General features: G+C 28.3%; 1 protein-coding gene across 2 annotated transcripts in view; it reads right to left on the reverse strand.

Annotated features, from left to right (window-relative positions):
- Window positions 1–27170, reverse strand: part of Dop2R (dopamine D2-like receptor) — a 334506-nt gene that overhangs the window by 83154 nt on the left and 224182 nt on the right. For both annotated transcript variants that reach the window (XM_089220100.1, XM_089220101.1), the window contains one exon: window positions 23146–23398. In XM_089220100.1, coding sequence (XP_089076226.1) covers window positions 23146–23398 — 253 coding nt within the window. The remainder of the gene's footprint in view (window positions 1–23145; window positions 23399–27170) is intronic.

Raw genomic sequence — 27170 nt, forward strand, 5'->3', positions numbered from 1 at the left:
ATATAATATAATTTCATATTGTTGTAGTTTGCATTATATTTGTGATATAAACAAATAGGGTCTGTCTAATATAATATGTTGTGAATATGAGTGTGTGTATATAAACAATTGTTTAACTTAAAACACATTGAGATAAAATACACACAAAAACGTTCAACCAACCTAAATAAAAAATAATAATAATAATAAATAAGCTGGAATACCTACAATGAAACACGCATATTCCCTCTATACGTGTACCTATACAAAATAAAATATTGTATAATCAAAAGTAAATAATATCACAACACAAATAAGCATGCATGAAAAACAAAAGGCATTATTGTCCGTTATCCGTCTGAATTTAAGTTTCAATGAAAATTAAATGTGCTTATTTTCCGAGGTATTTGTTAAAACCACAGATTCCTACGTCATAATAACTCTGCGTGGACATATTACATAGGTCAGTATAACATTATATGAAATTTAATTTTTGAATTATTCTTTGAAAATAGTAGTTAAATATAAAACATAATACTACACAAAAATGATCAATCGTATCAAGATAGTTCAACAGATTTCAACTTTCAAAAATATTTTAAATAGTTATTTAATAACTAAAATTCTAAATGGAAATAAAAAAAACAAATCAACAGTAAAAATTGTTTTGCAATTAGTAATAATCCCTCATAGTATTCTACCGAAAAAAATTTTCAGCGATAAATCTTCTCTAAATGAGTTATTTTATAATATTATTTTAATTAAAAAGCAATAGTTACTTTTGTTGAAAACTTTTTCAAAATTGAATAAATTTCATTAATTTGAAAATCGTTTGTATTTACTTTAAATTATTTATTATTTCGTTATTATTATTTTAATAGAAGAAAAGAACTTCAAAGAACTACAAAATAAGTATTCAATATAACACATATTAAAGATGTATTCATTTTTGATTATATATAGTATAACAACTAACTTAAAATACATATTGAAATACATAACACTCATTTTGTTTTTTAAAAACTAAAAGAAATATTGTTTAATCATCAAAATTAAAATTTTTTTGAAATTGCAACAATTTTCGTGGCTTCTAATCTAGATACTACGAAATAGTACCTATCTATATTTCTAAGACTTACTGAACATTTAGCGACGAGTGTTTTATATAATTCATAAAATAATTTTCATAAATTAATAAAACAATAAACATGTGCAGTTTTATTTTCAAAAAATTAAATTGTATTGCTTATTGAATTAATTTAGAATGATAATTGCAAAATCTTAAAATTAATTATTGTAACCTAATGAATGAAACAAACGTAAATATCTATCAAATACAATAATAAAGTTAAGGAATTTTTCAAACTTTTATTTTTGCTGTTTTAACATCACCCCGCAATGACAAACAACTAAAAGTTTATTTTTGTTAGGAAATTCTTAATTTGTCTTTAGTCTGCGAATTCAAATACCAGCTCAGAAATGGATTTTTTTTTTATATTTTAAAGACAATTAGTCATTTAAGACATTATTAAAGTTGAAAGTTTCAAAGTTCGATCATTTACCGTTGAAAGTTTTGCAGTCAAAATGACAAGTAATTTTTCTCAAATTCCGTTCACCTGTGTGTGCCTAAAATGTTTACTTATTTTCGGCACGTCATATTAAATAATAGTGTTGAAAGAGCAAAAAATAAAACAATTACACAAATTACACAAAAATTCTTCTACGCGCATGGAACTTAGATGGTTCACAATATATATGTATTTGCATAGACTTGTCCGAAAAGCCCAATGTACACGCAAGTAGCCCACAATAATAATACTAATATCAAAATGTATTCCGTGACCGCACGCCTAATATCATTTACAATGTTCATTATACCTATATAATATATTCTACCTTCTATATACATGGACATTAGTCGTTCACGGTCACCGATCCTTTTGGATGTAGGTACCTCTCATATTATACCTTGTACGAGATAATAGGCGGTAACACTATACAACGGTATATCGCTGCCTGCATAACGCCGTCATTTGGTACACGGAATATTGCGTATAATATATACACACAATCAGCATAATAATGTTATCCATATATACATATACACGGAGAATTCCTAATTAGGTCACATAGGCGTCTGCGCAGTAACCTCTTATTATTATATTAAATCAAAATATGCTCGAAGGAGAATCTCGCGTGTATTTTCTGTCATCGTATATAATACGTTTAACATGATGATGTCGCGGCTCGAGAAAGCACGATTCAATTAAGAGCATAACACACGTCCGGTGGCCGTAGCAATGACGTCATTTGAACCGAAAGAAATAAAACACTGATATACATATTTTATATATTAATATGTGCACTCCATACCTACAATTTGTATGCCTTACAAATAGTAATATAATAACACGGAAGCGGAAAAATCATAAATGTGTCATTAGAACAACGTGGAATGTAGTCATGTATCCCGAGGGCACGTGAAGGTTCTGCGAATAAATTCTGAATTTATTAAGCTCATAAAATATAAGTATTATAATAATATAACACGCAGTCGTCAACCATAACACGAGGATTATGAATTCTAGGCTGAATAAAATATCAGACCATATTATATGAAATTACGTCGCGACCTGTCTTTCCCTCTCACTGTTTTTCTTTGCACTTTAATTATACACCGCACTGTGAACACATACCTACGCTATAAACGTGTATATTATGTATACGACCTTTTTGGTCACTTTTATATATATCTTCTTTTCAAAGTTCGACCCGTTGGTACCGGAATCAAATAAACTCTTCTTCGTTTTATCTAACCCTCCACGCGTACCTTATATGGGTACCTTCTATTTTATATAATATACATATAGGAAGGTTCACTAAACATGCACTCATCCCATGTTTTTTTTTTCACTTTAATAACGAATTTATTCAAATTCAGATTTTTGAAATATTTAAATAATATATGATTTGTAGGTACCTATTTGAAGGCCATGCTTTCAAATTCTTGGGTTGATGTATCCTGCTTAAACACGAGCGTCCCGTAGTGATAAAAATGTCTGTTATTCAAACAACAGTCCCCTAGATGTTTTACTGTTTAAGTACGAATTCGCTTATTAAAAGGATATTCTTTTGAAAATGTTGATGTACTCAATTAAAAAAAAAATTCAATCGAGTGGTTCCTCCGTTATTAAAATTGTTGTTTTAAGGATCATAATATAGGCCTTAAAAGTTATTTTATAAAAATATAAAAATAAAGATATAATTTTTAACCTAAGATTTATTATTCTATTTTTATAAATTATAAAATATGTTGAGAAATATATATTAATTATGAAAACTTTTAGAATCACCATAACTCACGCATCTTAAAGATCCATTGTAATCATCGAATCTATTATCCTTATAGTACATACAGTTAATGAATTCGAAAGCTATTAAATAAACATATTGTATGCTACATATGTCATTATTTTCAGAAAAATCAGTCACTAAACAATTTACAATAAAAAAGTAGAGAGAGGATTCTGATTTAAAAAAATATAAGTTTTTATTTCCACAAGAAACTTCATAAGTAGTATATGAAAAATCTTTAGAATTTGAAAATATAACGATATGGTCTTTAACTATAATATTTGAAAATTCTAAACATCTGATTTTGAATAAATGCATAATTGCTGAGGAATAAAAAATGGGTTAACGTGTTAGGTGAATCAATCTGCAGCAGTAGATACATACATTTAAATATATTCTAACATATGAAATGACTAGTAGCATGTCTGCCTATGATTCAACTCAGGTGTAGGATTTCAGTATAAATTGCTATTTATATCGGTTCACATAATAATATTATATAATAACAATATTTGCACTGCGCAAAATCATACTCCCTTCAACCAACCACCGCCACAGATGGTTCACCTTCACACAATAATAACAATATTGAACTCGTCGAATATACGGCCGTTATCATAGAATAACATAGAATAATATTATAGATGGTCGGTGGTGTGGCACGATGAACATCTTTAAGTCTTGATCAGCGCATGCAAATTAGAAGGGGTAGTTATGCAAAACTGTAGATTGAAACCTGTTCGTCATGAACGCACCTTTATCGATGATATTAATAATATTATACGATATAATAATATATATTAATCAATTTAAGCCTATTATGACATGCGACGATGTTCTATTTGACTGGGTTTCTGACACATTCCATCTGATGGAATTTCGTCACGTATTTGGGTGCATATTTAATAATATATACAAATAGTGATTGCAGCATTATTATACTTACGATAATGTTATTAGTACCGTTGTCAACTGGAATATTACAGGCCACAGCTGTGATATTGTATTAAATTAATTTATAATGTTCATACTAGTATACTACAGTGGCTGCAGTATCATACTATTATTATTAACGTTTAAACATTGTATAATATTATATTATACTCTAAAATACCAGTTCAATGTATTGTATATTTATATATTATTTTTTATTAGTAATAAACAATCAGTACAATATTAGCAAAATAAGATTATTTGATAAGAGAAAAAGAATAAGATGTAAGGTGTGATTAAGCAGCAACCCATTATGACTCTTGACTATTGATTAATTAGTGTTTTTTTTATATAATATTATATATTATGATGGTGCAAAGTAGGAAGTCGGGCATTGTGCTTAATGACCAGGCACTGTGCAAAGTGTCCGATTTTCAAGAACGAAGTTGGAATAAGTTAATATTACCTTGATATTTTATACAGAGCCGAATTAGATTTGGGAATTGTAGATTAAATATATTAAAAATTAAATGAACCATCTTATACATAGAGTACTTAAAAAAAATTGTTTTTCACAGAATTTATCACTTAAATCACTTATTTCTTTTTTGTCGTTTATGTTTGCGATGACATATCCACAGCATAGAACTGTTTCTAAGTCTTCCCCTGATTTTAAATTTTAAGACACAGATAATAACTTTAAATTTTATGAGAGATCAAATTCACTTTAATTTTTAAACTAACGGAGCTATAATCGTGATCTGATAAGCGTAAATTTGGTATGTTGCGCACTTGTAAGACAAAGACAACACATGTGGATATGATTATGTATTTGCGTCCTCTTAACTTATAACAGACAACGCGGTGTCACCGTCGTGAGAATAATCATTAAAAAAATATTAAATATTAATTTTTCGATTCAATTTTGAAATATTATCTAGATAGCCATAATTGCCGTGTAGTATAATACTATGTGATCAATTTATCGTTAAGATTACGGATCGGTTAGTTTTATAGGCAGCTATCATATTAACTCGTTCGAATAACATACCCAAGTACAGTTATGAAGTGATATTGTTACGTATAAATGCAATTTATATACATTTATGCTGCTCGCTGTGTTTAATTTACTTTGCCCACTTGAATCTGGGCAGGGTAATATAAAACAATATCCGATCAATTTACGAACAATTTTAGTACTAAAATGATGATTCTTACCTGGTACCTGTTATACAATGCCTAAAATATTTAGGCATTGTATAACAACGTCCGGATTTCCTACTTTGCTCGTAATATATACAAATAATAAAAGTATTAAATGTATAGTACTAATGAAATCAGTTTAAACAGTTAAGTATGATAAACATATTTGTTAATAATAATCGATGAAGTTTGTTTTAAAGTGTAGTACAAAAAAATAATAAATGCAATAATTTTATTTTATTGGAGTAATTTATTTTTAAAAAATAAACAAAATGTGCTATTATATTATATTCCATTATTTACTCGCAAACTAATCCAATAATCGTAACCATAAATATATATTTTCGTTTCCCTGAAGAAAAACTATAATGTTGATTTATACGAAATAAGTCTATGATTTATTTTTTTCCTTTAAAGAATAAAATAAATGTTCATTATATTTCTAAGCTTTTAAGTTATTCCTGCATACAACACAACAATGGTTATACAATTTTCTGTACTATATTTTTACTTAGAATAAAAATAAATTGCACGCTCATTTCAATTTCTAACGAGATAACTATATAAATAACAAAAGTATTTTAAATAATCATGAATTTAAACAGATCGAAAACTAGATCTTTTGAATAATTTAATTATATTATTTTAGGTCATCTAAACCATTGTTATTTTTTTAAATTATAACAATTTAAATTTAAATTATCTTTAAATTTAAAAAATGTATTATCAATGAAATGTATTTAATCAGCTTTTATTTTTAAATGTTTTATTTAAATATTTCACTTCATTTGTTGCTGGTAAAAAGAGACCCCAAAATAATATTCACAAAATATAAAGTTCTATTGGGTAATAAAATATTTGATCCTTATTGGTAAATCCATAATACTATTATGGTCGTATTATAGATGCATTATACGCGTAGTATATTTCATTAAATACCTTTAAAATACTTTCATATAGTTACAAAATTATTTAAACTCAGAGGGTCTCTTAGCATTTTGAAAGTTTGTGGTAACATTATGTAATGTGGAGTCACCTTTCATCTTTTATCATCTGCCTTCTAGCTTAAACACATAATAATATATAAAAACTATGTAAAATTTGATCGAACATATTCGAAATAATTATGAAATACACGCACACAATTATCAACCCGTTAAATTTGCATTGAGTAAAATTATTAAATCATAAAAATCAATATTAATTATACAATTGCATGTTATAGTTTATAATTAGGAAATTAATTTATTATTAAATAGTTTGATATCACAGCTGGGTTGATAGAGTCATATTTAACTAAGTGAAAAGTATTATACATAATACTAACTTAATTAATAAATATTACTTAAGCGATGCAGCAACTAAGTGCTCACGTATCATTATACCTACGACTGAAATGAATAACATATATATATTTATCCCGTTAACTATATAGTGTTATCGAAATAATATGAACCGAAGACGTGGAGAAAATATAACTACAAACGAAAAACAAATCGCAACATTTTCTTATATATAATATTTATATAATATTATTATATATTATAATAGCAGAGTGAATAATGTAATTACTTTTGTTAATTTGGATTGCGAGCTTCCGAGGTTTATCAGCAAACAATCTTTGGACTTACGGAAGAGGGTGTTTGAATAATACCGTATCATTTTTTTTCGCATTTTTTCTTCTACCGAGTCTCCGCGATACAAAAAAAAAACGTGTATGCGAACAATATAATGAACGGAAACTTCGGCCGGGAAAGCAGGAGCCCCCGATATCCGAGGGTTGAAATTGCATTACGTTATCACGCTGCGGTGTTTTTTCTTTACTCATGGCAGTGGTGGCGGCGGCGGCGAAGAAGAATTCTTAATAATGCATCATTATAAATCGGTGTACGTAACATTTGTCGACGTACGAATATATATAAACGAGCGTAAACGCAAGCGGTGTGTCGATAAGAAACAGCGTGGACGACGAGATTGGGTTACAAAAGCTCATGAATGCATAATGTAAAGTGGGACGGTGGCATAAATACAAAAATAAATAAAAAAGAAAAAAGAAAGAAAACTTTTTCCGATTTGCCAGCCGTTATTATTTGATGGTAAAAAAAAAAAAAACAAATAAAAATAAACGAAATTCTCGTAAATTTCACGAAACTTCTCATAGTCATCGCTTTGTCACATGTTGAGTATAATTAAAACTATTCATTGTTCGAATTTAGTTTTCCACGTGACTGTCATATGAAGATTTGGAAATTAATTATTATAATTTTTATCGTGTTTTAATGAATAAATTATTATAGTGTCAAGTGTATGATATTAATATGTATAAATATTGTACCAATATAAATAATTACATCATTTTTATATTTTAATTTTAATTTCTCCGTCATATCCAGTGTCACCTCCGCCTGCAGCCCACGGCCCGTTACGCAACACGACAAGACATCGTTTCTGCAACAACAATCGGGCCTTTGACAGTGCTGCAGTTTTCCGCGAGACAATTTACAAAATAGCAATTTATCTAATGAACAGTCCACGAGACATATATTATGTATATATATATGTGTGTGTGCATTCGTCACGCCATCCACGAAATCTTCACAGTCGACAATGCGTGATTTCATTTAGCTAATACGAATACTCGAGGCAGCCGTGCGTGTCCTCCAGATCCGCCAAGGTCGCGCGTATACAATATAATATTATTATTATTATAAGACTTCGAGTACTTACGTAAGTGAAATACGACAAACAATACCGAATTATACTACTACAATTTATAGTGATAGTACCCTAACGCCGCCACCGACGACGCCGTGTCGTCTGCGGCATTAATGGTTGACGTTGTTCGCACGGGTGCGATGACGACGACATGTGTGAGCGGCAATAACTTTTAATCAGACCTCTCGTTATTGTGATGATACAAAACTCGCTGAAAGTGAACAAAATCTGATAAATTCCACACTGTGTGTAAAAAAAAAAAATTTTAAAACTGTGCACCGTCATCGCTATTTCTGAACTCGTTTCGTTAAACTGAATCAGACGATTTTTATTTTTTTTTATTATTATTATTATTATTATCAGAAAAAAGAAAACCTCTGTTGGCGTAGCTGCTAAAGCCAAGTTTTGGAATGGTTTTCTAAAACATGTACCTATTTATTGTTTAAGTGAAAGTCTTATAAATCCATGATATCTCATAATCGAATATTGTTAAATGTATTGAGTAAATCAATATCATTTATTTTATAGCATTTTCTCATCTTTAAAGTATAAATAAACAACTCAAATGCGTAGTTACTTGGATTATATTATCAAGAAAGTAAATTCCACTAAGCAACCCTTCACCCGCGATAGAATAGTAATGGCTTTTTTTATTATGTTGCCCTTATTAAAAAAATAATCTCACTTCCGTTCGCCACAACAGTATACCACGGCGATTTGTTGTGTGAATATGTTTCGTAGCCGATAAAATTGTAATAATAAACAATGCTTTCATCCACGTGCGCTTCATACTTCAATGACGGCTTTCATATAACATAATGAAATCTTGTGATTTTGTTATCAACGCATATGCCATAATAATGGAAATAATAATATCGTTTTACCGTCACGTGAGCTTAATTAATGCGTACGATTATTATCATTGTTTTATATCGTATTCGATACAACATGATTGTTCTAGGACATCCCAATATGCGCACCATTCTAAAATCATATCTTCGTGAGACTGAAACGGAAATCTTTTTGTTACCTATTATAATTATAAATAAAAAATCTTCATCGGGGTAGCTGCTGAAAACTGGTTTTTCCATCGTTATCTTTGACGATAGTGTATAACTATTAGCGAAATTTTAAAAATGCAATATTTTAATTTATGCTAGAAATCTAGAATACTGTTAAATTTATTACGTGAAAAATGTATTAGAATATAATCATTTACGTTTTCTCATATTTCGATTAGGTGCATATCTGTTCAAAATATATATATATATATATATTATAATTTATATATATATATTCCTTTTATCAGGGTTGCAGAATTTAGCTCCTTATTAAAATAGTCTCTTCCGTTTCCATGATTTATACTGTAACCGGTAAAATTTGCACTAACAAACGATGTTTTATCCGCGAGCACTCCACACACCGGTGACGGCTTTAATAGAATAATAAAATAGAGTGGTAGCAGGTACTGTATTAAACTTATTCGATAATAATGAAAAACAATAATAACGTTTCAAAATCGCACGAACAGTTTGCCTTAATTAATTCCGATGATTATTAATGTCATTAGATCGCGGCTGATTCAACGCGATTGTTTCTGGTCGTGTCAACACGCGTCCTTTTGTACGACGAGTGATCCGCGATGCAGAGAGGTCCGTGGTGCACATTATACATAATTCATTCGGCAATCAACTTAATTAAATTACTATTGTTTGTTCGTACGTTGTCCTAAATGGATCGGGGCGGGCACGTCCACGAAAAACGTCCAGTGAGTTCTCTAACTTTAAGGAGCAACAACACTATAACAACACTAGAAAACAACATTTCATCCATTATTCTGGTCGGTGGCCAGTGGACCTTCGTCGTCGCTGTAGATTCTGTAGACTACTAACTGTAGTTAACGGTGATTACTCTGCTAGATAAGGTTATTATGGTCAAGAAGAACTGCTGTAGAGTTCAAAATAGAATAATGAGAGTATGAAAATAAATGTGATATAATATTAAAATGATCGATATGTGTGTCGAATATGTTAATATGTGTAACACCAAACAATTTAATACTATGTAATGTTTTAGAGATATTTTTCTTATTCCTCGTACTACTGAAACTATATACTATAATATTTTCAACGAGACAACTAACTATTGTTCTTTAATTTTTATAGACAATGTTCATATAATTTATTTATTTATTTATATTAATAATTGTAAAGCGGTATTTGAGCTGATCAAATTACATAATATTATATACACGATTCGGCAAGGATTAACAATCATTTAATAAATAAAATAGAAAATCAAAAATCAGTTTGGCGTCTAAGTGTACCTATTATTTTTGTTCAGTGTTTTTACAATCAATAATAAAATGAAACAAGAGGTGAGTTGTTAAATTTTCGTATGGAAGTTTATTATAATTAAAATATCGAGGTTTATTACATATTACGTTGTATATTTTAGCCTAAAATTACATTTTCATATTTTATAATATCATACTTTATACGTTCTCATAAATTTCAATTGTGTCTAGAGTAGTCGACTAAGAATATATTATTATAAACATATATATATATATATATACTACCGTATGCACAACGCAAGTATGAAAATATTTGAAACTGACGTGTCGTCTCGTATACGTAAACCACTTCTGAAACCTGGCACTCGTTGCGTTAATTACGGGACAATTATTTTTAAATTAAATCACGTACACCGTACTTTCGTCGTCGGTGGCAATGAAACACGGTAGCGTGTTCAATTTGCTAAAAGCTTAAGTACAGTTTGGACAGAATATAAAATTTTTTAACTACCTACTTACCGTGTGACCTTTGCTGTCGCTTCCAAAAAAATTCATAACGCGATGAAATATTGAATTAAAATGTTTGTACCTAGATACGTTTTATGCATAGTATAATAAACATAGGTAAACGATATAAAATAACTTGAGGATAAATAAAGTATAAACCTCACCCTATTCGTTCATATTATGTGTGAAAGGTTAATAATATTATTATAAACACTCATATTATAAGTTATACCCTACATTCTTGTAAAATACAATCATGTTCGATGTTTTATTTACAGTGATAATAATTGAAATGGTGACCTATTCACCCGTCACCAACTATTTGCATGTCAAATTATTAGTAATTTTTTTAAACACAATAATTTTAATGTGAATTATTTTTTGGTTATATAATATGAATTTAACAAAATTAGGATTTCATTGACAATTACGTTTCAATGTCAATAACTTGAAAAATAATATGTCAACATAACAAAGTAGAACTTGATAATAATTATCGAATTCAATTAAATGCATATTATAATATTGTACAGCTTACCTGCATATTGTGTGCTAACAAATTAATATTTAGAAATATCAGTCCAATCGCGCTTAAAGTTATTAAAAATAAACAACATAATATAATATTGTATTAGTTTTAATATTAACATATAATTTCTATTCATTAATAATTAACAAGTAGGTATGTATATCAATACAATACCGTCAGAAGCATATATGTTTCGCGGCTAGATCAGATTAAAATAATATAGGTACACTAAGGTCATTTTAGGTTTTAGAATAAATGTATGTTACTTAAATTAATATAATAAAACACAACATTTTCTATAATTCAAATATTGAGCAGTCTTGGATAAGAAACTATTTAGTTATTCCAAAATAAAATACACTGTTTATCTAAATGAGCTAGGTACATATATAATATTTATGTATGTTATCTTTGAACATATTTAACTTTTTAAGAGGTTTAAACTTCAGATACATGGTTTAGAAGTTCCAAAATAGCCATAAATATTTAATTTAGGTGATACTGTTTACAGGCGAACAGATAGGGTAAGACCGATAATTTAATTGAGTATAATTAAGTATTTACCAAAACTCTGTTTACCCTAATGTTTTAACCTTTTTCTACTCCTTGGAAAACATATTAACTTTAAAAATGGTATATATATAAATAATATATAACGTCTTCAGTGTTGTAGTACTTTTATGATATTCAGTCAAATCAAATTGAATTAAAAAGGCAAAGGAAAGGTCCACATTCGCATTGGACATTAAGCGCCTTATAGGTTAGGTTAGTCATATAATAGTTTGTTGTTGATAGTGAAACGGTATAAAGGGGACAACATGTCGAACAGAAGAACCACAATAATATTATGTCTGTAATTCAAAACGTACTGAAAACATATTAATAAGATTGTACGCAACTTTAGTTGAAAATTCTTTTTTTTTTACGGTTGCAATGAAATAAACTTAGTTATATGATCTTTCATGGCGAACCAAGATCACTTTAAAATTACTGTCTTTATTACTATGCATTTTCGTCATAGTTACTTGTGTATATGTTATGCCCAATACCTATAGTCATCACTCCGTCTAATTAATTTAAGAGGTTGAATTGACATCGATTCTTCAGCTCGTCGTTTGCAATTTTCTCGTAATACTTGCCTTTGAATTTTATTTAATGAATTTCCATCATGATGATGTTGTCCATTTGATTGCAGTACAATATTTTTCTCTTGGCTAGAATAGATTGTTGCGGTACAATAATTTTTTGTACATCACCATTTCAACAATTCACCATTTTTCCTGGACCCAATAAACCTGTACTTGAAAGCTCCAACATTTGCCAACTCTTTACCTCTCTCTTTCATTATTTTCCATCGTAAAATGTGCACACTACCACACTACGAGCACGAGACAACAGAACAAACTGACTGTGACCAAGTCTTATTTATTTATTTACATACAATAACAGGTAATCACAATTTAGTACAATCGTTGTAGATAAAATTCTGGTTTCCTATCTATCCCAGTTATTTTTAACTTCCGTGGGTATATACCTAGTACCTACCCCTCGATCGATAACAAAAACGTTTTCTACTAATATGTTAGTAATTACCTGTTGACAATATCTACCAACATACGTAATAGTACTAGTGAAAATCTGACAACGTTGTACACAATATTTATTTTTTTATCGTGCTCAATCGGGTAATCTAAAAGGTCGACCGATAACGACCGTGCTCAATCGGGTATTACCGCTTGCACCGATATGTTTATTTTAATAATACCACTACACTTAGGTACATAGATTATTCACACTTATTGTTATGTTATTATGTATAAAAAAAAAACTTTAAAAATAATGAATTGTATCATATATTTTAGATGACATTAGTCAGAAAAATTTTTATATAAATAATATTTATGGATTTTGCAAAATAACTGTATGGTATCTATAAAGCCGATAGTTTTCTCTTATATAATATATATAATAAAAACTTATTTTTCATTAGTTTAATGTGTTATTTCATGTTTTTTTTCAACTGTATAATAAGTAAGGCACGGATTTGAATGCTTTTAAAACCATACAAATATGCTCTAAAAAAATAGCTAAAAATGTTCTTAAAAAATGCATTTTACATAAAAAATAACCTTAAAAAGGCGGGGATGTCGTGGATGTCGCTCTGCTGTACAGTAGGTTACAAGTGGGTTACTGTAATGGATGGAATTAAATTTGAATCCAATGATATTATATCATTGTATACGAAAAACGATTCTGAGCGAAGACGGTTTATCTGTCTAGAATATATTATAGATTATTAAAAATTTTCAAATCTTAGATTTAAAAAGGAAAATTTATATGAATTTCTAGTTTAAAATAATTTGCGAATTTACACATGTTGTCAAAATTCAAACTTTGAATGCTTGTAAAAAAAATTGTGCTAATATATTTCTTTTATTTTTCACCTGCTATTGTAAAAATATGTTAGGAGCCTTGTATTAAATTTTCAAGCTTTTCTACCGAACAAATAAATTTTTATCAATATTTATAGAAAAAAAAACTAAAAAAGTTGAAAAATAAAATGTCAGTAAACAGCTCAAAACAAATCTAAATATTTTGAAAATTTTATCAAATATAGAAAATGCCTATATAAACATTCAGTAAAAATTTAAAGTATCTGCGGTCATTTGTTTTAGACTTTTAGAGTTTCACCAAAATAAGAAAATCACTAAATGTGAAATCCAGTGAAAATCCAATGTTGTAAAAATTTAAATTTCAAATGCTCATAAAAATTTAATTTGAATTTCCGGTGGACTTTTTATTTATGATAAAAACTGACAAACTTGTAAGGAACCTTGTATTAAATTTTCAAATCTTAGATTTAAAAAGAAAATTTTTATGAATTTCTAGCTTAAAATAATTTGTGAATTTTCGTGATTTTTACATAATATGTTGTCAAAATTCAAACTTTGAATGCTTATAAAAAAAAATTGTGACTATGTATTCCTTTTATTTTGAAACTGCTATTGTAAAAATATGTTAGGACCTTGTATTAAATTTTCAAATCTTAGAATTAAAAAGAAACACTTTTATGAATTTTTATCTAAGATAATTTGAACGTTGCCGTAATTTTTAAGTATTAAGTCAAAATTTGTACTTTAAATGCTTATAAAAAAAAATTGTGACTAAATATTTCTTTTATTTTTCAATTTCTATTGTAAAAATATATTATGAGCCTTGTATTAAATTTTCAAATCTTAGATATAAAAGGAACATTTTTATGAATTTCTAGCATAAAATAATTTACGAATTTTCGTGATTTTTACATAATATGTTGTCAAAATTCAAACTTTGAATGCTTGTAAAAAAAATTGTGACAATGTATTTCTTTTATTTTTCAACTGCTATTGTAAAAATATGTTAGGAGCCTTGTATTAAATTTTCAAATCTTAGAATTAAAAAGAAAAACTTTCAAATATTTCTATCTAAGATAATTTATACGTAATTTTTACGTATTTAGTCAAAATTTGAACTTTCAATGCTTATAATCGTGCCTACGTATTTTTAATATTTTTTAACTGCTATTGTTACAATGTGTTAGAAGCCTTGTATTAAATTTTCAAGCTTTTCTACCGAACAAATAAATTTTTATCGATATTTATAAAAAAAAAAAACTAAAAAAGTTGAAAAATTAAAATGTCAGTAAACAGCTCAAAACAAATCTAAATATTTTGAAAATTTTATCAAATATATAAAATACCTATATAAACATTCAGTAAAAATTTCAAGTATCTGCGGTCATTTGTTTTAGAGTTACACCAAAATAAGGAAATCGCTAACAGTGAAAATCCAATGTTGTAAAAATTTAAATTTCAAATACTCATAAAAATTTAATTTGAATTTCCGGTGGAATTTTTATTTGTGATAAAGATTGAAATTCTTGTAAGGAATCTTGTATTAAATTTTTAAATCTTAGATTTAAAAAGAAAATTTCTTATGAATTTCTAGCTTAAAATAATTTGTGAATTTTCGTGATTTTTACGTATTTTGTCAAAATTCAAACTTTGAATGCTTATAAAAAAGAATTGTGGCTATGAACTTCTTTTATTTTTCAACTGCTACTATAACAATATGTTAAGAGCCTTGTATTAAATTTTTAAGTTTTTCTGTTTGACAAATACATTTTTATCAATATTAATTTTAAAATAAACTTATAATGATAAAAAATTTCAAAAGCCTATGAATAGTTCAACTTAAGTCGAAAATTTTTGAAAATTGCATGGTGGATAGTTTTTCTCGATTATTTAGAAAAGTATTAAGAATTTTTCACTTTTGACCCCCCAAAGTACCAACTAGATTCACTTTCTGATCGAACGAGGTACTGAAGTCAAAAATCGAAGCATTTTTACTGCCCCATAACGTGATGAACTGATGACAGACACAAAATAAATAAATAAATAAATAAATAAAAACACACATCATGGTAAAATCAATACATTGATCGCTCCGTTCAGAATCTAAAATGCTATTTCTATTTTTTTAAATAATTAAATATAATATATAATATAATATTTTAATTAAATATATTTTATAATTTTATTGAAAAAAAAAAAAATGTAAAAATTGACTTGATGCTGCTAAAATGTTGACACCCATATGTTTTGGGGCAATATTATCTATTCTAAACAAAGATACTAAAATATATAGTAATAAATACGCCAAATTATAATAAGCTATTGAACAAATATACATTAAAAACTATAAAAATTATCTAATAATGTTAAAAATGCTCTTAATATAAAAAAAATGATAAAAATATATGCAAGAAATGCAAAATAAAATTTTTAGTTTTGAAATACTCGTTAGATGAAACGTATCTCTTATTTACTTGGAAAGCATTGTCTATGGTTAACCAAAAATAGTTGCACTTTGCATTGAAATCCAGGCCCTAATAATAAACGATCATCCTGTCTTATAATCATCAGTGATATGAAGATAAAAATCATGATTAAGTAATAGTAATTATAAGAATAAACAAACGACATTTTGTTGCAGTCTCATATTTGTAAGCCCTCTATTAATTTTTTAAGTATTTATAAAATATTTATTAAGTATAAATATTCATGTTTTATACATTGAGCACCTCTATAGAATCGATAAAAGGAACAATGTCCATTCTTTTGGTATCTGTTTATATTACATACTTTATGATTACGTGGTTAGTGTTTGTGTAGGTACCTACATTGTAGCTATATTACAATTATTCGAAAATCTTTCTAAGGGATTTTTATTGATTACTATCGAGTTTCATAATGCCCTCACGAAAATCTCACGCATTTTGAAAATCGTAAGCTTGAAGAAAACAATATCATTTTAGTTATTACCTGTATTCAATTCGATATAAAAATTTCAGTGATTCGTATATCCCATGTTTTATGATAGAAAACAAAATCTTATTCTATTTCGGACTCATTGTTTATACTAGTGATAGAACACACGGTGTTTTTTTTATCCATTTAACCAACGTGAAGTGAACCTATGGCTGTCATAAGCCTATAATATCATAATAAATAGAAACATATAATAATATGTCGTATTAATTAAGTATAGTAGATGGTTGGAGCTTTTGAAATTTCCTGGCTGCCTATATGAAACAGAGGCGCGTACGTCTCTTCACTCATTCGAGAAACTGAAAGGGACGTAGGTAAACCATTAATAATATTACTAATTTCCGTAGGACAATTAGCGAAGTAGATCTTACTCCTGCAGTTGAGAATTAAGTTTTTAATTCAATATTTCATTTATACGTATTTTTTTTTTTCTGTAGATAATTAACAGATTCACTTTAAGTTTAGAAACATTCCTGCGCAACTGTGGAGTAATATAATTAAGTACAATAGCATAGTAAAACCCGGGAGAACAAGAACCCACCAAAGCTACTATTTAAATTTTCAACGTGATGTGGCAAAATAAAAACCACTCTCATATAAACCGTATGATAAATTGAACTATCCATAAAGCCGGTCACATTCCTCGAAAATATTAATTTATTCATTCACAACATAAACTCACCGTTATTTTTTCTTTTGATAGTAATGTATTTATTCAAATTCTATTGTTCAAATCAGATTTTCATCTTTCAAACTCTTGAGACTTTTTTTCTATACTTGTCTATTTAAAAATTTTTCCTGAAGTGATAAAAATGTCTGTTTATCAAATAAGTTTCACCCCTTTTTTACTGTAAATAATTTAATGGATAGTTTTTTTTAAGACATTTTCGTTTCCTAGTTTAAAATTCGAAAGACTGTTTTGTCAATTATTAAAATGTTTATATTAAGGTTATACATAAGGATTAAAATAGATTTATAAAAACTGTAGGTGGCTTGGTGAGGCGTGGTCGTACGCTCAATCTGCGGAAACGCACTGAGCGTACGTACCGGCTGCAGTTGCTAGCTCCCGGATGGGTGACTACCCGGGATTTTTAGCAACATATCCTTGCCACACATACACAAACACGTGTTACAACCCTACCCACTTAAAAACCTACAAACAAACATACAAAAATAACCCCTACCGCACCACCCCACACCCAATGGCCTATGTTGCCGCGGGTTCTCCTTACAAAAAAAAAAAAAAAAAATTGTAGATATAATATTGGATCTAGAATTTATTATATTTAAATCGATATTTTAAAGTATCAATGTAGATAGATTAATATGTATTACTGAAATATTCAATTCACCGTATAATCCCCACATTTGTCAAACCCATTATTGTGAACCTTTTATCTTTAGAACACGTAGTTAAATTATTCTAAAACCGCTTGTTCGGATTGATTCTGTTACTTAAAATTTTTTAGAAAAATCATCCACTAAATAATTTACTGTAGAGAAAAACTTTCTTGGATGAAAAATAGAATTTTAAATCTCCAAAAGACACTTCTCAAGTAGTACTAACATGGTATACTTAAAAATTCTAAAATCGTATTTCGAATAACTTTTGAAGAAAAAAGGAGCTGAATGATAACAGATAGTAGTCACTGACTGCACTACATTAATTGCCACTACCCTTTTTCGTTTTGGGATCCGTGATCAGTGTAATACTCCCCTGGGGGTGGCAAACACGATTTCAGACTCAGCATGATGTTCTTTGAAGGAGGACTAATACCCGGTTAGATGACCAATGACCATCACATTTCACAAGTTTTATAGCTTAAATCGTGTGTATCAAACAATTTATGCTATGGACAACACTCTGTATTCTCAGTATCATCGATAGCTATAGTAATTCATACGGAATATTATAATATCATATTATTACAGTAATTATCGTTAAAATAGTGCACAAGTACCTATTATCGTTTTTTCCTCTTCGATTCGGAGTGCTGTTCTATAATCTATTGTAATCTCGGAAACCGTTCAAAATATCACTTTATTTCACGTGACCGTATGGCATTTCTTAACTAAGCCACCATAATATATGTGCCTATTGTAACTTATTGTTGACAAAAACGACGGGTTAGGTTAGGTTAAGTTAAAACTCATGTAACATACATTTTATTCCAAGAAAAGGTAAAAAGGTACCGTAATATTATACTTTAATTACAATACAATTTTAAAAATAAATTTATATTATTAATAGATTCAGATACGGAAAATTTTTTATTTTTATTGATTTTTTGATTTTTTTTAACAGAATAAACACGATGACTATATCAAAAATTTATCGAACTCACCGGACTCGCTGGCTTGTCAATATAGAACATCATTGTTAGTTGATGTCAGAGCATATTTTATTGTCACATTTCAGGGATCAATGCCACGATATCGTATATGAAACATCGACCAAAGTATCGGGAGTTCACATTAATCAGAAAAAACGATGTTCATTTGATTTACAAAAACGTCATTATGGAGCATGTAATATCATATTGCAGTTTATGTCTAAAATGATGAACACTTTACCAAATAATTTATCATTAAAAATAATATTTTGGTTCTATACCTAATGACATAATTCTGAAATTAAGACTAATTAATTATTTAAAGTGATTTATTTTTATTTTATAAGATTAATTTGTAATAACTATTAATAAGAAAAGAGCCAATGACTATTTCCTATAGTTAAAATAATTTACGACAACTATAATGTTAATAATATATTTAGTACAGGCATAGGGTATATTATTTGGCAATGTCAATAATTACGAATTAATTGTACACATTTATATTTCATAATATTATTAATTAGAAATATTACACATTAATCGCTATAAACGAAATTATTAATCATGCTTATTATTGATAACAAATGATGTTATGATGTGGTAAGTTTAATTGATTTGGCTTTTTGAATCATAGAAATACAATTAATTTATTTTTATTTTTATTTATTTATGGTATTCATAAGAATTTTCACTTGGACATCTTATTCTCTAGAACTTGATCCTATATGGTTGTTGATTGGATATATTTTTCAATGGAAGTACGAGCCTGTAGTATAACAAACAATAGTATAATATAACACAATAGTATGCTATTTGTATCATACAAATACAAAGAAAAAAAATCTGATTACTGATTATTAATCATTTTCATTAAAAATCGTGGGAGATAAATCTTACAGCAGCTGGGTATATACTATAGGTTATGGTAAGATGTTATTTGCAACTTTTTATTCCCTTTACAAAATTAACAAGTTAATTTGATACAGAGTAAAAATTGTCTTATTATATTTTACTTTGTGCCAGTTTGGTACATTATTCGCATGGTCGGTTATACCAGAAACCAAAAACTCAAGTTTAGATGAGGTCCAATGGAAAATAGCCCCGAGAGATGCGTTCCATGTTTGATACGCACCTAGGTTTATTTCCTAATTGCTTATAAAACTTCTCAGAAGTTATAAAACTTTGTCTAATACAAAAACGGTGAACTTTATTATATATTTTGCGCATTATTGTTGGTATCCAGAATGTAAGAAAATAATAAATTTACATTTATTGTTTATGCATTTTGCATGTTATGGCGATCATCGTATTCATTTCGAATACAAAGTAATTGTTTTATATTTTACAAATTGGTTTTGCAAAATAAAAATAAATTTTTAAACGAATTTTTAGATAAAGTCCATTAAATAAGAAAACCCGACAAACTAACCGTGGTTGACACCTTGCAACTGTCACTTGGCTAACACCGCTAAGTGACAACATAGTCCTATACGGTGTCTATTAGGTAAAAAAAAAAAAACATGACACGATCGCGCGTAATAAAACGCACTTACACCAACATGCGATAGTAGTAATGGGTAGGTCAGGCTAGCATTGGCCTGGCAAAACTGTAATACCTATTATTTAATAAATTGTGTGTTGTTGTAATATGAAAATAATACAATGCGTATGTTTAATAGCAATTTGAATTATGTTTTATAATTATAATTATTATTATTGTTATCGTATGGTAATGCTTTACAATATAACAAGCTAACCCGAAGTGACGGCTTCACACGCGCATAGATATTGTGTTACTGATTCAATTTAATGTTGACGTATTTTAAATATTTTTAAGGTGATATCGACGAAAATAAAACTTGTACTTCGTCGTATTACAAGCAGCATAAGTACTTTTTTATTACTCCTGCGTAGTTATGCCTAGAGATCAAAGCGTAATAATGCTAATATATATTATATTATTATTTCGAACAATATTACATGTTTGCTTGCAAAATAAATATATTTTAGTTTTTATTGACGAGAAAATATCAATTTTCTAACTTAGTTGAAACCAAGTTTCGTTTTATTAACAAGGTATTCATATTTAATGATTAGTAATTTATAGTTTATATTAAATGTAATCAGAAAGAATATAAAAAATAATGTTTGTTTTACGTTACGTAACAAACGTTATTCAGACATCACATAAAACTTTTATGATACTTTTCTGGGACTTTTGTCAAAATGTATCTAATAATTTAGAGTCAATAAATTACAAACATAAATATTATATTGACTAAACGTAACCTAACGTAACTAAATATGTATAATATGCACATATTTGTATTTAATTTATTTTTGTAAATCCTTCAAAAAGTATTAGTATTTAAAAATAATCAATTAAGTGATTCAAGAACAATTTATAATGTGGTAATCAAGTAATGATAAACAACAACCATAGGTAATAATAATATGTAGATTGAAAATTAGTAGTACCTATAATATATTACTATAATTTTGTAAGAATGGTCTGAGTACGTTTTCGATAAAATTAAGTTTTATTTGAGTTATTGACTTGAAAATAATTACTCGTTCAAATTTGGATTTGTATAACAATGAATCAGAATTTCAATAAGCGCATAACGCATACGTTTTAGACCAATTTAAACAATAAGCATGCTTGGCAAACTCGCACTGTATATCCGAATCGCCTGCAGCTTTCTCCCGGCACGATCTCCCCTCGTACCTATTATTATCATTGCAAATTACAATAACACTGCAAGTATCTATACGTATATACATTATATTATATACACGTATCCAAAATATATACCTATATAATATTAGATGACGATCGAGTAACGTTATTAATTCACCGGGTGCCGCCGAAATGCGTAACAGTTTCTGGGTCTGTATCATATTGCATATTGTACTCAATAGTCAGTATTATATACCTGTGTGTATATATACTATATATTATGATATTAAACGTGTATAATATATTAATATGTACAATGTACCTGAGTATTATTATATATATACAGGGTGATACACCAAGCTTACTCACCCCCATTTTTCCTTTAATAATGAATTTATTCAAATTAGAATTTTTAGAATTTCCAAATACACTCAAAGACGATATTTTCAATTTCTTGAGATTTTTTTTGTAATGCTTAAGGAGTGTCCTGTGGTGGTAAAAAATTCTGTTTTTTAAATGAGAACCTCTCTTTTTTACTGTAAATTATTTAGAAGATATTTTTATTTTAAATTTTGATGTACTTGATTAAAAATTCGAATGAGTAGTTCCTTTGTTTTTAAATTGTTTGTACTAACAATGACAGTCCTTAAAAATTGTTTTACAAAAGTATAAAGTACACATTATATTGTATAACTAGTATTTATGTTGATAGATTAATATTAATGGCTAATATTTTCAAATTCACTATAGACTACGTCATATTATCTTACAAACCTAAATTATGGACCTTTTAGAACACAAAGTTGAATAACTCAAAAACTACAATTACGTATTAAAATTTTGATTTTAACACATCAAAATTCTCAAAAAAGTTATTCGCTAAATAATTTACAGTAAAAAAGTGATTCTCATTTTAAAAACAAAAGTTTGTATCGCCATAGGACACTCTTTAGGTGGTACAAAAATTTCAAGAATTTGAAAATATGATATTCCGATACCTATATTTAAAGATTCAAAAACTCATATTTTGAATTACTGCATTATAAAAGGAAAAAAGAGTGAACATGATTGTTGAATTGCTCTGTATATACAAATATATCAAGATAAATAGGTACGAAATATTGAACATTAAAACGTTTGTGTGTGTGTGTGTGTGTGTGTGTGTGTGTGTGTGTGTGTGTGTGTGTGTGTGTGTGTGTGTGTGTGTGTGTGTGTGTGTGTATTATAATATAATTGGAGCTTACCTTGAATATGTTCCAATAGAGGAATACCATTATGATGCACGGTATGTAGAACGAGGAGAGGGACGAGTAAATGACGAAATTCGAGTTGTAAAAAACACAGAGGTCCGGCTCCCGGTCCGGCGTGTTGTTCAGCCCCAGCACAATGGGGCTGCCAATTGCCGCGCTGATGGCCCACACCAGCACGATTGTCAGCCACACTCGCCGGTTGTTTTTGTGCTTTGCGTATTTTATTGGCTGCGTGACCGCAATGTACCTGCGAACACACGCACGCGTTAAACGATAAATTATAATATTATTGTTATTATTATTATTGCTATTATCGCCATCGGTCCTTCCACCACCACAGCTCTCACAACACATCGCGCAGTTTTATAATAATAATATTATTATTATTGTTATTATATTTTAAAACACCGCGGCTGTGTGCGTGGTGCACATCCGGTCCGAATAGCATTTTGTTCCGGTGTGCGGGCAGCGGCGGCGGTGGTATTAACACAAAACTGTACCTCAATGATATGACAGCAAATTACACACGCTGATAATTATTATAATTATTATCGAAGTTTGTGGGTGTCATGATCATGATGATGTGATTATTGTTATCATATCATAGCTGCAGCCAGCCACAGTGTCAATAAATCGAATGACAAGTAGCAATTATTTTGAGGGTGCGTGATCCGCATTAATCAGGGTTTTTTTTTTTTTTTTTAATTCATGCCGGTGACGTGATGCTGTTACCACGGCTGTTTTGCCGACGATGGAAAAATGAGGTCGATTCCTACTGTTGTATCGAAAAACATTTATAATAGTAGGTCGTGTTGGGTTTGAGTATGAAGTATTTTTAATTTTAGATTTAAATTGGTGTTATAGACACGTGGCCGTAGTTGCCATAATACTATATAAAAATAACATATTTTATTATATTTTTGACATTAAATTATTATAAGAGTTTTCTAACTGTCTATGTAAGCAAACATAAACTTCATCAATTCTTTTTTCAAATCAATATAACCTTTAAATTTTCTAAGTCCATATCCACGAGGGCCTATAATTATTATTATTCTTAAATTTAATAGATACACAAAGTTCAATAACTCAAAAACTACTCGATTAATTTTTGATTCTGATACGTAAATATTTTTATCGTTTGAAAAATGAAGTTTGCATTTCCACAATGTTTTCTTTAAGTAAATAGTGCGAAAATCTTAATAATTTGAAAATTGGTCATTAAGTATGTTAACCAAATTCCTGATTTTAAAAAGCTGTATTATTGAAAAAAAACGTAGATATCAATGCTTTTTGAATCATCCTGTACATTATACAGACCTTAAAAATACAATTTTTCTCCTAATCAACTTGCCTTAGTGATTAAATTTAATGTTATACTAATGATATACGTGATTACATAGGCGCAATAGGGGGGTGTTTGGGGGTGCTGAAGCACCCCCAGATCAAAAACGGAAAAATTATATGAAAAAGTTTTTTTTTTTTGTTTTACGTATAAGGTTGTTTAAATATTGAAAGAGATGTTGTTAATAAAAATACTTCTTCAGAAATATTGGAAATATATTCCGATTCCACTAATAAAAGAAAAATAGTATTAGTGTAAAATAGTATATTATATTATATTATGTAAACATAGTATTATCACCTAACCTTTGAGATGATTGTGCCTCATGTAAGTGACTGATAAAACTGTAAATTGTATAATTATTTTGACATCAGTTATTAAAAAAAAAAAATATTCATTATTTGTTTATACCAGGTCATTATTTGAATCACCTAAATAATGATATAGGTAATATACCTAATGTATTTATGAGGTAAATATTAGTGTGCTTATGTTTTTATAATGCATTTAAGATTGGTTATAGTAATTATAAAATTGAAGTAGATACTTGAGGTGTGGGGGCGTAGCCCCTACGGGTCTGTTTTATCTGCATAATTTTAGCACCCCCAGAGTTTGGCCTCTAGTTGCGGCGCCTATGCGTGATTAGGTACCTAATATTTTTTTTTATTCACAATAATATGTATTCATATCTTATATGCCACGTATTGTGCATATTATAATAGGCAAATATGAGGTAGACTTGTGGTATGCGGAAGCGTTAGAAAGAGGCTCACTCTTTTATATGTGATACTACTTTTAAGTTTCACACTTTATGCACTAAAATATATATATATTTTTTTAAATAGACACTTATACAATAATTAATAAATAAATATTTAGTGTTCAAATATAATGTAATTTAATTATTATAATTTGCAGTATAAAATAATGAATTTGAATTTCTTATTTTTTTTTTTTTTTTGACCCATTGAAGCCTACATAATGAATGTGTCAAAAAATATTATTATTTTTATAATAAATTACATTATAAATATTTCAAAATATATTATTGGTCATTGTATAGTAACTTTAATTTCACCAGAAATTATTTAAACCTTACTCTCAAAATAATATCAACATACAATTGCAAGAAATAAACTTTATTTGTTTATAATAAAACCAAAATCGTTATTTTTTTTAAGAGTAAAAAAAACCATAAGAAAATCAAATAATTGATGTTCTACAGTCATTTGTTTTATCCTTTTTCATGTTGAAGTCTACTTATATTATGAATTTTTAATGGATTTCAACACAAAGTATTGAAGTTGTTCAAATGAATATGACTCAAAATAAGTTAATTCTAAAGCAATACCAACTTCCTTGTTTCTCAAAATTTAAAAACGTTAATATTATCGCACCCAAAATTGATATATTCTATATTTTAGTACAAGCAATAAGATACAAACAATAACAAATTATTATTACCTGTTACAGCTGTTCAAGTTTTTGTTTTAAACACAAATACAACAAATTATAACACAAAATATACAAAGATATAAAGAATGAAAAGATAACATATTTTCGAAAATTGTATTATATATCAAATTATATTATGTTTGTCATCAGAAAATAGGGGAAATATTGGAGTTGAGTACCTTACATGTTTGGGGCAAAATACATGTTCACTCATCGCACTCAAATTAATCTGGGTCTGGTGCGGTGTTATTGTTCGGTTAAAATTGAATACTACAATCTGTTTGTTCAGACCAAATTGCATCGCATTTCGTGGATCGTTTCGTTTCGCGTTATCACGTAAAATTAAAGATAAAAATATTGCATGCGGAGAAAAACTTTGAAATCTATACAACATTGTATAAGTCGTATACGTTCTGCCGTGATTAATTGTACCAACAGAATGACATAAACTATTTGAAAATGTACAGTACCTATAGTGACTGTTGTGAAATGATGACATCAACAGCGCAACACCAGTCATAAGCAGATTTGTCACCGTTCAGGGTCTTATACTCAGGGGTCAGAACCTATACGCTCATTTCTCGACCAGCAAAATATAATATTATATTTTACACTCTAGACTTTTCAAAATAATCATAAATATCTTAAGTTAGGACTGTTAAGATTTATGTTTAAAAGACACAAATAATTGTTCCTTGAGAAAACCAATGTTTTTTTTACACAAAAATACCGTTCTTTAGCTGGCTTTACATATAGAATTTTATTTGTAGATTCAGTAATATTATTGAAATTTGTTGTTTTAGTAAAATTGTATCTGATTTCCCACACTTCACTCAAAAATAATGTCATTATAAATGATTCTAGGTAGGTATATCATTAGTTTTTCATGCATGTACAATTTGATTGATAAATAAGGTCCTGTTGAAAATGTATGAATGTAGACAACGTAAAAAGTAAACAAAGTTTCCTCTTACTTTAACTCTGTATATTCTGTAATATTATTTACATATTTTACGCATGCATAAAATATTATATATAATATTAGGTGAGAAACAAGCACCTATGGATTTTCCTATTGGGATTATGCTTACGTATTTTATTTGAAATCCTTCAGTATTTAATACCTTTCGACAATGAATTAAATAATATTTTAATCGACATTATACAAATATTTCACTTTGTCGTTGTTCGTACTAACGTATACAATTATTATTTATTA

The sequence above is a fragment of the Diuraphis noxia genome, unplaced genomic scaffold (assembly GCF_037042655.1).
Source record: "Diuraphis noxia isolate RWA-SAM2 unplaced genomic scaffold, SU_Dnox_SAM2 contig0002, whole genome shotgun sequence".
In the NCBI taxonomy this organism is placed as follows: domain Eukaryota; kingdom Metazoa; phylum Arthropoda; class Insecta; order Hemiptera; family Aphididae; genus Diuraphis; species Diuraphis noxia.